The sequence below is a fragment of the Microchirus variegatus genome (genome assembly GCF_963457635.1).
Source record: "Microchirus variegatus genome assembly, chromosome: 14".
Classification (NCBI taxonomy): Eukaryota; Metazoa; Chordata; class Actinopteri; order Pleuronectiformes; family Soleidae; genus Microchirus; species Microchirus variegatus.
The window spans coordinates 21,598,075-21,611,392 of NC_139815.1; the positions used below are offsets into that span (position 1 = coordinate 21,598,075).

The window sequence follows — 13,318 nt, forward strand, 5'->3', positions numbered from 1 at the left end:
GATTTGTCTATATGCTTGAGTCATACATTCATAATATAATTTCACCTGAAGATGCAGTGACTTAGATTTTTCTAGCACATACTTCTAAAGAGCGCCTGTCAGATCAGCTGGATACATGCAGCCACACCACCTGATTTTCTTATACACTTTGCTGAAGCCTTTATATGGTGAGATGCAATTGATGCAAAACTCAAAATGTGCACATGTTGCTGTATTAATTCTCCAAATTTGTCAAAGGTTGGTATTTGGCCTTTGACATTTTGGCTTTGTACATGACCACTCCACAGACCATGCCAACAACAGCAAGAAGACATCCAACGATGAACACCATGTTCAAATTCAAGGGCGTTTTTCCTGGAGAAAAGATAAAAAACAGTTTAAATCAAACCTTGTCCAAAGTCTAGTTTTGACCAGACGAGTGAGCAGGTGTTTTCTGTCTTTCATACCTGTGGATTTGCTTCTCTCTGCTGACCTCTGGAGGCGCAGAGGTCCCTGGGAAACAAAGTGGTTCGCACTCTGGATGGCTGCATCTCTCTTTCGGCGGCTGGGAGTTGTCACGCACCCCTGATGGCACCTTGTGTTGGAGTTTCCTGCTTCACACATTATGAGTGAACAGCTGATGTACACCTAAACACAGCAAGACACGCTGTCTTTACTTCAGAACGTGAATGATGATCATTCATTTTATTAAAAGATGGCACAACACACATTACTCTCACATCTGCAATTCTGGCTGCCCAAGAAAATGTTAACACATAAATGGTTTCAGAGCCTTAAACTGTTTGTTCCCAGCAAGAACCAACGTGGAGTCCAAGAGGCAACGGACATCAGTGAATGAGCACAGTTTTTGAATGAACAGAAGGAAAGCACACAGAAGCAGAGGCAAAATCCAAGACAGCCGCCTGCCTCTTTTCAAATCCATATTCAGAACAATCTGCTTACCTGATCATGCAGTCCGATAAATTTGAAGGCCTCCATGCTGAACTTGAATACTTTGGGATCGGTTGAGAGATGGATTATTACAGTTGGGTCCACTGTGCACCTAATCCAGCCAGAAAAAACAAAGTACTTTTTTATTTCTGCACACGATGACCCTGCAGGGGCCAATTTTACATATTACAACTAAGTGACCTGTAAAATCACTTTGAAGCTGTGATTTTAACAAGTCATTTATACCGTTGAACACAGACTACATGTTCAGGTTGATGTATTCATGTTCATAGACATACCCGTTTTCAATGATGGAGTATGTTGGGCTGTAGTTTGGGTTGTCATATGGTGAAGCTCTGCAGGACTCCACAAACAGCACTGTGTTGCTGACAGAGGAGGTGGCCTCGATCTGCATGTAAATCCTGCTGCCTAAGTCATACTCTAGTGGGTATGAAATCGGATCAATCATGATATTGAATTGATTGTCAGGGTAGAACTCAAACTGATAGGTGAATGTGCCAAAGCCCTTCTCCCACACTGTGACATTCGACCTGTGTGCTATGTAGCCCTGAGTCACATTTCCACGTTTTGGGTATTTGCAGTAGAACTGCAATTCCAGCAGATGCTTCCTGGTGATCACGTCAGTGGCAACGTCAAAGGTGGTGATTTCATTCTTGAAATAGAGGTAATCATTGTCTTCCTGTAATGAAAAATATTATGTGTTTAGCAGCAGCAGCAGCAGCAGCAGTTACTGACAGCGTGGGATGAAACAAAAGCGAGGGTCTCTTTACCTCAATCTGAGTACCACAAGCATTGAGGGGGAAGATACCGATGACGTGAGTGCTGTTGGAGTGTGTCTGGAGGCTGCAGACCGTGTTTGAGGGATCACTGAGCTCCAGATGATTCTGGTGGAGTCGAGGGAACGAGGCTTTCTCAAGCATCACTGTCATTGTGGTCTCAGTGCAGAATACGTGAGATTTAACTGCAATGACACACACACACACACACACACACAAATCAATAGCATATCTACAGTGCTTTAAAAACATATGCTTTGAAGCTGCAGTATGTAATGTTTTGATAGAGATTTTTGTTGTTGTTGTTGTTGATGTTATTATTATTCAACTTCTGTTCATTCATTCAGTTCGTCTTCTACAGCTAATCTTTGCTGCATCACGGATCCAGACTCAATCCCAGGGCAGTACCAACTAACATACAGAGACAAACAATCATTCACACTCACATTTTCACCTATAGTCTACAGTCAATTTACAGTCCCACATCACTCTGGGGCGACAGTAGCTCAACATTAAGGTTCTGGGTTTGATTTCCCATTCTGCTCGTCTACATGCTGATGTGGGCAAGACACTTGGAAAAGTGTGGTTTTTGAGTGGTCATCAAGACTAGAAAAATGCTATATACATTTTGTATGGCTTTACGAAACCCTACAACCCTGTGTTGCATGTTATCATCATCAGTAAAATGCATGTCATGTGGGGAAAAGGTGGAGGTCAAGACTTGTATCTGCCTCACTGAAGAGCAGCTCCTGTTGGATCAGCTGGCGCCCCCTGCAGCCTTCCTTCCTTCCTCTATTACAGTTAATTTTGTCATAAATGTTTACAATCACGAGTCTCTCTGTCCATCCATCCCTCTGACTCACCTTGCGTGTCACTGATGTCCACCAGAATACACCTCATCTCAGACTGGTATAATGTAGACCTGGAAATCATTAGAAAAGAACAATTTTTTCATACACTTTTCCAAATGAGTGAAGTATCCTGGATTAATCAACTATATCAAAAGAAAGATTTGAAAATAATAGCAATCCTTCATTATTTTAGCTTTGCATAACTTTATTGCTCATGTGTTTATCTTACTGTGGAAATTTGAGGATCATTTAAAATGATGCTAAATTAAATATTCCTAATAATATTCAGTTTTTTTTCAGAGAAATTATCTTCAGACATTCCAGACACTATTTATAAAATATTTTCTTAAGATGGAAGATCATTCACTCCGTAAAAGGTGAAATGATGATGGATTCTTAAAAAGATGCTGATTCTGATAAGAAATTAAAACCAAGACTCACCCGTGCATTGACTCAACTACAAAGCAGAACGGGTAATGAACTCCCATGTCTTCTTCGGGAGGCGTCCATTTAATGACAAACTCATTTTGTGAGTTTCTGACTTTCATGATGTTCATCGGCCCACTCACATAGAGACTGTGTATGCTGCGGTGAAGCAAAAATGCAGGTGACAAAGTTATCTAACTTGCTGAGGTGATGCATCGTCACAGGACGTCACTGATCATGTTGGTTCTCACTAACGTTCCACTGCTGACTTGTGCTTTAACTATGATCTCCAGTTCCTTGTTGGCCTGTATGGTGACACGTTCCCCATCTTCAGGTGTTGGGTTCACAAACTCTGGCAAGTAGACTCCCGCCTGACATGAAGGAGCACTGCTTTCCACTGCAAAACAAAACATGTTTTCAATTCCAAACTGACATAAATATTTACCAGTAATTACCAGAGCTAGCCACTCCCAGCTTCAAGAACATCCATCCATTATCTACCACAGGGGGTGCTGTGCCAATGTCATCTGACATAGGGCAATAGTACACCATGGACAGTTTGCCAGTCCAACACAGGCCCACATATAGAGACGAACAACCATTCACTCACACTCTCACACCTACGGTCAATTTAGAGTGACCAATTCACCTAATTCCCAAAACTGCATGTTTTTGGACTGTGGGAGGAAGCCAGAGAAAACCCACAACCTCCACGCAGAAAGGCCCTTATTCCAACCAGGGCTCGAACACAGGACTTTTTGCTGCACTAACCACTACGCCAACCGTGCGGCCACATCAAGAACATAACAACCACAGTTTCTTTCTAAAAAAAAAATCAACTGGTGCTCAACAAAGCCTGATAAATACATACTTTCCTTAGTCTTCCTGAAACTCACCATTTCATCATGCTCGTCCCCGCACACAATAAGGCGTGTCAATGAAATATGATCCCATATAATCATATGGGAATATGATTTTTACATGTCACATGTTCTCTCAAAAATCTTACCAAGTATAACAAACTGCAGAGGCAGTTGACTTAGAGGGTTAGGGTTTGAGGGATTCAGTGGAGGCACATTGCGGCTGGTTCCATCTCTGTAGGTCATAGCGACGGTGCTCTTGGGGAAGTCCTCTACCACCATCTCCATTGCATAAGGTCTTGAATCGTGAGTTCCACTGCTGTAGGTGATCGTGCAGGCGTTCTAATAATGAGAATATTTTTTTGTTGAGAGGCAAAGAATCAAATCATTACCTTACCAAGCAATCTATAACTGACCGGGGATAAGGTGAAACCAGGAGGTAGGCTGCATCCATCGCAATCCCGACCTCGGACATTTCCATAACGGCATCGAACTGTGTCACCATCAGGATCATAGGCCATCACGTGGTATTCCCGTGGGCAGTTTTGAGGAACTCTTGAACAGACACATTAACATGAATTAATTAATGGCCTTATAAAGTTAATTTCACAAAAATTAGTAAATGTTTTTTCAGTGTATGTGTGTGTTCCAGGTATTCCTCATGTTGTGGGTATGTAAATCTTCTACGTTTTTACAGTCACATTATGGGACTTCCTGATGGGGACATAACGTAGTCCCCATTACGTAAATCATTATTTTTTTGAGGTGAAGACATCCATCCATTTTCTACCGCTTTATCTTCCACATAAATAAAAGTGGTTTCATATTTTGTCCACTAAAATATGCGTCACATCCTATGTCATCTACGTCAAATGCTCAGCACCATAAGAGGTAATTAAATGTCAAGAGTTTTCTTTTTGTGCTTAAAAAATAAAACAAACGATGTTTCTTTATGAATATAAAACTTCACATATCTTCATTTTTGGGGTCAAATCGGTTTTGCCACTCCAAATCAAATTTGTTTGGGTGGAAAGGGGACAAAAATACTAAAGGTTGCAGACCTTGGGTAGTTAAGGGTTAGAGTAAGTGTCCATGAAATAGATGTAAGTCAATGTAATGTCCTCTGAAGTCATGGAATCCAGTGTGTGTGTGTGTGTGTGTGTGTGTGTGTGTGTGTGTGTGTGTGTGTGTGTGTGTGTGTGTGTGTGTACATACCGGAGGTAAGGTATAATGGAGACGTCCGGTGATTGGTTTGGCTCCCTGGTGTCAGATCTCATCCCAAAATCAATGAGAGTCCTTAGATGCCAGCTCCCGACTGAATTGCGTGTATTAACCCAACAACAGCTACTGGCCCTGGGATGGAAGCAACAAAGTTCAGATCAGCATGTTTGAAATGTCAAGTTTTTTTTCCCACTCAGTCTACTAAATATATAAATGACCGTAGACAGATACCAGCCATTTTAAAAAATATTTTTTAAAAAGCAATCCTCACTTCATTTCGAATGCTTTGTCATCCTGGACCCTGATTCTACTGAGGATTTCAGTTTCACAATACCGGTTGTTACTGTCAACACTACCAGACGTGGTCCACATCACCGTGCAGTGGCTGCCATCGACACAATACCATGAGTGGCGGCTGGTACACGAAGTGTAGGTTGACCGTCTGCGAAGCTCCACCTGTAGACCAAAATGTACAAATTTAGAACCAAATTTGGAACAAAACAAGCTTATAGATAAAAATAAACAAGCAAATGAGAGATCAAATTTATTAATAAACACAGTGGATAGTATTTTCCTCAAATGAAATGAAGTGATTGAATCATTGAATTGTATCAGAAGTTCAAAATCATAATTTGACAAGATGATTGACAAAGAGAGTTCAGATTATACAAAAGTTTCAGTCATCTTCATATCTCTTACAAAGTCCGATCCGTTTATTGTTTTGAGGGTGTAGGTCGCCATTCCTCCAAAGTGATGCGACGCGGACGCCAGTGAGACCAGGACCAGCGGCAGCAGAAGCACTGTCGTGGAAGCCATGATGCCCAGAAGTCTCCTCCTCTGTCACTGGATTCTCAACTGAGCCATCTTTATATAGTAGGTCTGCTGGAGAAGCCAGGGTTTACTGTGCCAACTATAATGGCATGTTCTCTATGCGTCAGCTGCAAAACCAGTTTGTAGAAAGAAGAAACTCAAAGCAAATGCCTACGTCTATTAGAACAGGTCATTAACAGCTGTCAAATATCTCTGACGATCAGAATGAGCGGTTCCACCGAGATTGTTTCATAATTATAACCAACAAAAGACAAAGTCAACTCTTTAAATCTGTGATCTCTTTGTCCTGATAAACGTCTTCATTATTTTTTTGGTTCCTCCTCTCAAGAGCAACAGTTAAAAATGTACACAACACAAACAAATAACAGATAAAGAGAATCCAGATTAAATGTACATGTGAACCACCACTATATCATTTCCATCTATTGTTTACGTGTTATTTGTTCCTTAGCTGTTGGTTCATATCCCTCTTTCTCTTGTTCGTTCCCTTTCCTCCTATAACGTTCGTGTTGTATGGATTGATTGTTGATTTGTTGTCTCCTATTTACCTTTTCACCAACCAGCCGAGGCAGATGCTACACATCTTTGAGTCTGGTTCTGGTCAGGAGTTATCTCTCTCTTTTCTGTTGCCTGGTGCTGGCTCATTGTGTAAACTGCCGGGGCCTCTCTCTTTCTTTCCTTTTCCTACCAGGCAAGATTGCTTGTAATATTTGATTAGGCTTGATTGGACTTTTAAGTACGGTGGCCGACAGGGACCAAAGCACATGCAGAAAGAGAAACGAGCTGCATATTCCCAAGTACGTTGTCACATTTGTTCAGTAAAATTGCATTATATATAAAGTTTATCTATCTAGTGACCCGGTTGGAACAACAGCGGCAAGTTCTCTCCAGGTTCTCCGGTTTCCTCGCACAGTTCAAAAACATGCAGATTTGGGGGTTCGGCGAGTGGCCCTGTGATGAACTGGTGACCTGTCCATGTGAGTGAGGGAGTGAGTGAAGTGTGTTGTGGTGGGAACTAACAGAAAAGGGCGTCACTCTGTCTGTCAGAAATATCTGACAAACTTAATTGATTGGTATCTGCACAGTGCTCCAGCAGTGCAGTTGTTTTTCTCCTTGAGAACAATTAACAAACAACCACACCTCAGAGGTTGATTAATCAAGATATATTTGAAAAGAATTAATATAAAGTAGGGTGAGGTCAAACAATGTTTTACAAGAGAAACAAAGCACAGCCTCAACCTATAATTATTGGCGTCTCAGTTTGCAGTTGTCAATCAAACAGCAAGGTTTAGCAATTACGGTGTCCTTTTTTTAATCCTCAGTTGCACGGAAATGTACAGCTGAAATGTTTCCTGAGTACCGCGTACAACCACACCCTTCATATATCGCATTACAGCCACAAAAAGGTGAAAGACACAACAACAACAACAGCACAACAACCCCAATTCCAATAGTGTTACGTCTTCAAATGTGATTCAAAAGGACTGAGAAGTAGCAGATCAGTGCGACTGTCAGCAGATGTGTCGTCTGAAAAACTAAAAAAAAACACGTCATTTCTTATAAAGCCAGTGATATCGTATCTACTGGGTCGATTAGAGGTGTGACTATAAGAATCAGGGTCCTGAGGATTTCCAATCAGTATCTCCTTAATCCACCTTCACAGTCACTTCGTTCACCTTACACGACATCAAATTATCACTGTGTGCACAGTGTGTGTCTTATGGAACTTTTTACTGGTATAAACACTGACTACTGAGTCAGAAGCTAATTTTCGTCCTGTCAAAGCTAAGATATTAGACTTGATACTGACACGAGAGGAGCTCCAGTGAATTGTGTTCCCATTTCATAGAAGGTAAGTTTTAACTATTATATTAAAAAAAAAAAAAAAGAACTCATGTGACTATTAATGTTAAAATTGTGGTGTGCATGAGTGCTGATTTCTGCAAAATAGTGAGAAACTAGAGTGGATCAGAGAGGACAGGTCAGTTGAGGAGGTGGTCTCTAATTGGTCCTAAGGACACATTGCTTATATACAGAAATTATAAATTCATCGATTCATTTTTCATTATTATACCTCTGTGTGTGTGTCTGTGGTACACTGACATTGTGAGGACATTTTGGCTCCTTATAGCTTAAATTATGATAAAATGATGGCCAAGAGGCACCACCTAGCAGGAACAAAAGCAAAAATGTTTTAACCTCATAATTATGATTTCTACTTTACTGCCACCACAAAACTCTAATCTATGACCACAAAATACTATACTTAATTGTGGCCAAGAAACAGGTACAACGTCCACACAATTGAATAACAAAAACATTATAATATCATTCCCATGTATTACCTTGACAGCAGCGTAAGCACAAAGGGTCGCAAGAGGGCTGAAGCTGCACGATGGACAGAGACAGGGTGATTGAGTTTTGGGAATGAGAGATGTTCTGGAAAGGCCTGGCATTGAAAGGAATCATTAAGTAAGACAAGTTAGCACAATGTAATGTCATCTTAAACGGGAGAAAATTAGATTTGTGTTGAGGGGTTCTGAAAAGAAATGTTATGTGTGTGGGAGCCTTTTTGACTTTTTTTTAACCAACCATCGACAAAAGTACAAGAGTGACTCTTTATTTAGTATTCTGATGGATTTAGTATGTAAAGGTCTATATATATTTGTGTTTTACTGATTGTTTTTTTTTTTGTTCTTCCTTTTTTATAAGTGATTTTGTGTGACAGGGAATTTGTTTTTGTATGAGGTGAAGTTTTTTTTGTCTTTCCTTTCTTGAAAAACTGTTGTTATTACAGTTTTTTTTTTGCACACTTCTGTCTAAACATATATTCAACACTAATGACACCACGATGTGTTACAGTGAAGCTATTGACAATTATTACTAATAAAATGATATAAAAGCACATTTTTATAGTATAATCCAAAGGAAACATGTGAGGTGCATTTAATGGGAGTATACGCCGTATCACGGTGTAGTCACTCAATATTTTTCTTTTTAATTTTTATTGTGTTTTGCACTTCGTAGACGGTCCCTACGCTCTGGTCTCACTGAAGATTGCGTGTTGAGATCAATGCAGTTTCTCAAGTTCTTTTTTTTATATAAAGGAAAATGAGGTTATAGCATAGCTAAGAAACTAAAGAGCACATGACACCTCTGTCACACCTAAAAAATACTTCTGTTGTTTTTTAAAGCTCTTAATTGTTTGGCACCATCTTACCTCTCCGAAATTCTTCCTCATCACGCCCTAATCCGAACTCTGAGGTTTAATAACAGGTTGCTTTTAGATGTGTCGAAATCCAGGCTAAAAACCTGTGGCGGTGGAGGCCTTTTCTGTCGCTGCCCCCAAACTTTGGAACAATTTACCCACGGAAATTACATCCGCCTCCACCACTGAACATTTTAAATCACTTTTAAAGACCCCACTTCTTCTCCTTGGCATTCCCTTCAGGATAAGAATAGTCAACCTGTCTAGATTTTACCATTATTATTTTAGTTTTATGTGTTTATGGATTTTATGTTTTATCCATTTTATGTTGCTGTGCCTTTAACTCTGTAAAGCACTTTGGTTGACCTCGGTTGTTTTTTAATGTGCTCTAGAAATAAAGCTGACTCGACTATGTGTTTCAACAATGTTTTCGTTTAAATGTTATTTAAATGTTACGTCTTTAAAAATGTACCCAAGAGACACCGACTTTCCAAAGCAGTCGAGCAGTAGCGCCCATGTCCCAGTCAGCTAAACGTTTAAATAATAACGTTTAAATAATGTTTTAATAAGATTTAGAAAAAACACAAACACAATGGGAGTGGAGGTTAGCTTTTGGTTGCTCTATTGTCGATAATATGCTTCAATCTAAAATAGTTTCTAGAACAGTCAGAGAAGGCACGAACTTATATTCACACAAAAAAGATATTTGTGATTACTTTACAGGAGTGAAATTTGTTTGAAAATAATGACACGGGTGGGAAAACGAGAGACATTTATCAGTAAATAAAGTAAGTAAACTCACGATCGAATTTTGTCCACAACTTTATATTCAGTGTCACATTAACTGAATAGAATATCTGCAGTTAATAAGTGTTAATCAAGGAGTCTGTAGACTCAGTAGAGACTCAGGATTTTCAAAGTGTGCAACAACAAGTGACACACCCAGAGCATTTGATTTAGACACACACAGCTTAATTCATTATAGCGTCAAATGATCAACACCTGTCAAACCTGGAAATGATGATGTTCTCGAATGTCTTGTTTCTATCCACGAAACGGAAATGTGTTTTATTGTTTCTTTTTGTAAGTGTTTTATTGTTTGTTTTTATGATTGTGCAGCATCTTGAATCTGCATTTTGGGTAAAGAAAAGATCAATAAAACTACATTGAAAATAATCTGGTCAGTGGTCACTGTCATTTATTCAGTCAAACGCACACACACACACACACACACACACAGACACACACACAGACACACACACACACAAACACACACTGTGTCACACGTGTATACATTTACAAATGAAAATGGACGTAATTAAAGATTAAAATTATCAATTTAATTGAGTTTATTTAATTGACCGTGGCTATTAGTTTATGTGTTGTTACAGAGATCATGTCTTGTTTTTCCCGATTTCCCATTTTGAAATAAATCAAAACAAATGATGATTTTCCCTTCACTGACATATCGTATGCTAATCATCAAAAATGTTGTAAAATCTGTAAACTATGAACAAACCTACAAAAAAAATTCACTTTGGGTACAGTGTGGAACATTTTTTACATTTGTTGGGTGTTTATATAAACCTCAAACATATATCACAGTTTCATTGTCCACACTTTTTGCTGTCATAGAACTCAGGGATTTCTACATATTATTGTCCAAGAAAATAATGACAACATTAAGTACTTCTAACAATTTCATTGACTGTTAACCATGAATATGATTTTTTTGCTCTCATTGCTATGCTTTGTATTTTGGTTTGCATTTCAAAGTTCAAATTCAAAGTTCAAACCACATTACTGAGTGAACTATGTGCAGTTCTTGCACATTTCATTTCTGAGAGATAGAGAGAGTAGTTACGCCATCTTGTGGTAAAAACAGTAAAATTTGACTTAACTGTATAATGTGGAATGTAGTATATTATATACATATATGCATATATATAAAATAATTTTTAAACCCCATTTTTATTGTTCTGCATTCAACTCAGCATGAGCATCATTTAGTGTTTTTATTGTTCAAACATTTTTATTGTTTTATAGTATTGTTTTGAATATGTTTTCTTGTCTTATTGTTTTTATTTTGTCTACTTTGTTTTCATGTGCCAAGTTTTATTTATTGTCATGTACAGCACTTTGTCCCAGCTATTGCTGCTTCAAGCGCTCTATAAATAAAGTTGAGTTGAGTTGAGTATAATGCAGTCGTCATTTACATTAATTGTGACCTGTCTAGGGTGGGGTTGGCACCAGTGCCCTCCAGAGACCCTCATGTGGAGGATAAAGCGAGTGAGAGAGAGAGAGATTTTTTTTAAATTAATTAATGGCCCTAATGGGAAAAAAATAAATAAATACTAGAGTGACACTGGTTTGGAGTAAATAACACAGCTATAATATTGTTAATGCAATTTATTGAGGTACAAGTCAAATTCAGCTTAGGGCCCCAAAAATATTTGGGTCGGCCCTGAAGCTAGTTAATAACAATGAAGCCACGTAACGTTTTGAAATCCACAGTGGATTATTAAAAGACTCGCATGAAAAAAAACATTTCTGTAATCCCTGTATGCGACTTCGAATGAACACTGAATTTTAACTTGAACAATTTTGAAGAAAAAAAACAAACATTTTTTTTCTTTGTGTACTTGGTTTGTGCTGGGCCAACTTGTTCCCTCTTTTGCCGGGACACAGATATCATGAAGTGTTGCTCTGTGATTTGTTATATAATATATATGTAAGAGTATCAATGAATCACTGAATTGTGACATTAAAGTTATTGTGGGCCATGTATCATGTGAATGTGTTGTGAGTCTCCCTGTGGTTCTCACCTTCCTAACGTGTGTATGTAGCTCAAACGCCTACTGTGAATTCTCGCAACAAGAGAGTCATCACACTTTAGACTTTTTTTTCCATCAGAATTCTAACTTTTCTCATTCATTCATCCATATTATAGAAAGTTTATTATATATTTATATTATTAAGTCATTTGTTTCTCATGTATTCGCCACCTAAAGTCTTGCCTAAGGAAGTGGGAGAGTGACAGTATAAGAGGTTTGACAAGAGTGAATATTGGACACGGGCAGGGGCGGACGGTGTAGAGCAGGGGTGTCAAACTCAAATACAGAGTGGGCCAAAATTTAAAACTGAACAAAGCCGCGGGCCAAGGTTGAACAAATTAACCTTTTAATAGGGACCCAAACAAGTTTTGCATTGAATATTGAACAAGCAAGGCGTATATAACTTTATAGTGACATGCAAAATCGAGTTTCAAATAGTAATAATAATAATAATTAAAAAATATCAATGGCATATCAAATAAAATTTAAATAAAAATTGAATGCACCTTAAATACAGGATAAGCAGTAGATAATGGATGGATAAAAATTGAATGCCTCTTTTCTATTTGCAGCCTTCTGATGTAAATATCAAAATAAACTTTTTCCACAGGCTAATAATAAATTTGAAAATAAAATAACAATAATGAATGTATCAAACATTCAAGCCTTGAAGTAGCAAGAGAAAGTGCATGAATAAAACGTTAATTATTGCTCAGTTTGCTACACTGATTTGCTTTAACACTGAATATGGAACAAGCAACGCTTATATAACTTAAAAGAGCAAAATCAACTTTCAAAAAACTAACGAAAAAACATCAATGGCATATTAAATAAAATTTAAATAAAAACTTTAATGCCTCTTTTCTATTTGCAGCCTTCTGAGGTAAATATCAACATGAACTTTTTCCACAAGCTAATAAATTTGAAAATAAAATAACAATGAATACAAAACAACAGCAGAGCATTATGGGATTTGTAGTATTAGCGGTGAATGCGGTGTTACAGCAGCAGTGCCGCTGTATAATACCGGCGGGCCAGCTCTAATGTTAATTTGATATTGCCTCAAGGGCCAAATGAAATTACACGGCGGGCCAAATGTGGCCCGCGGGCCAGAGTTTGACACCCATGGTGTATAGGGACGATTTGGGCGACGCCCTACCAACTAGGAGGAGAAAATAAATGTTTTTTTCCTAAGCAATTCCAAAGATCCTTAGTACTAATATTCCTTTCAGTCGTCTCTGCCAGCAAAAGTAATTATTATCCGTTTTTTTAGACATATTATCTGTCATTGTCCAATCAGAATCTTAAGATTCAAGTCATGTTTTAAGGTCCTGCCTCTTTTGGGGTGATTTGATTGACG

The 13,318-nt window shown here is 38.4% G+C and overlaps 1 protein-coding gene across 1 annotated transcript; it reads right to left on the reverse strand.

Annotated features, from left to right (window-relative positions):
- Nucleotides 1-214: 214 nt before the first annotated feature.
- LOC310936527 (ZP domain-containing protein-like) lies at nt 215-1,880 on the reverse strand (the record flags this gene model as incomplete). Its single annotated transcript, XM_083900600.1, has 5 exons — nt 215-354; nt 447-627; nt 943-1,042; nt 1,230-1,630; nt 1,722-1,880. 5 exons carry the CDS (start codon nt 1,878-1,880, stop codon nt 215-217), a joined length of 981 nt encoding a protein of 326 aa, XP_083756726.1.
- Nucleotides 1,881-13,318: the final 11,438 nt, after the last annotated feature.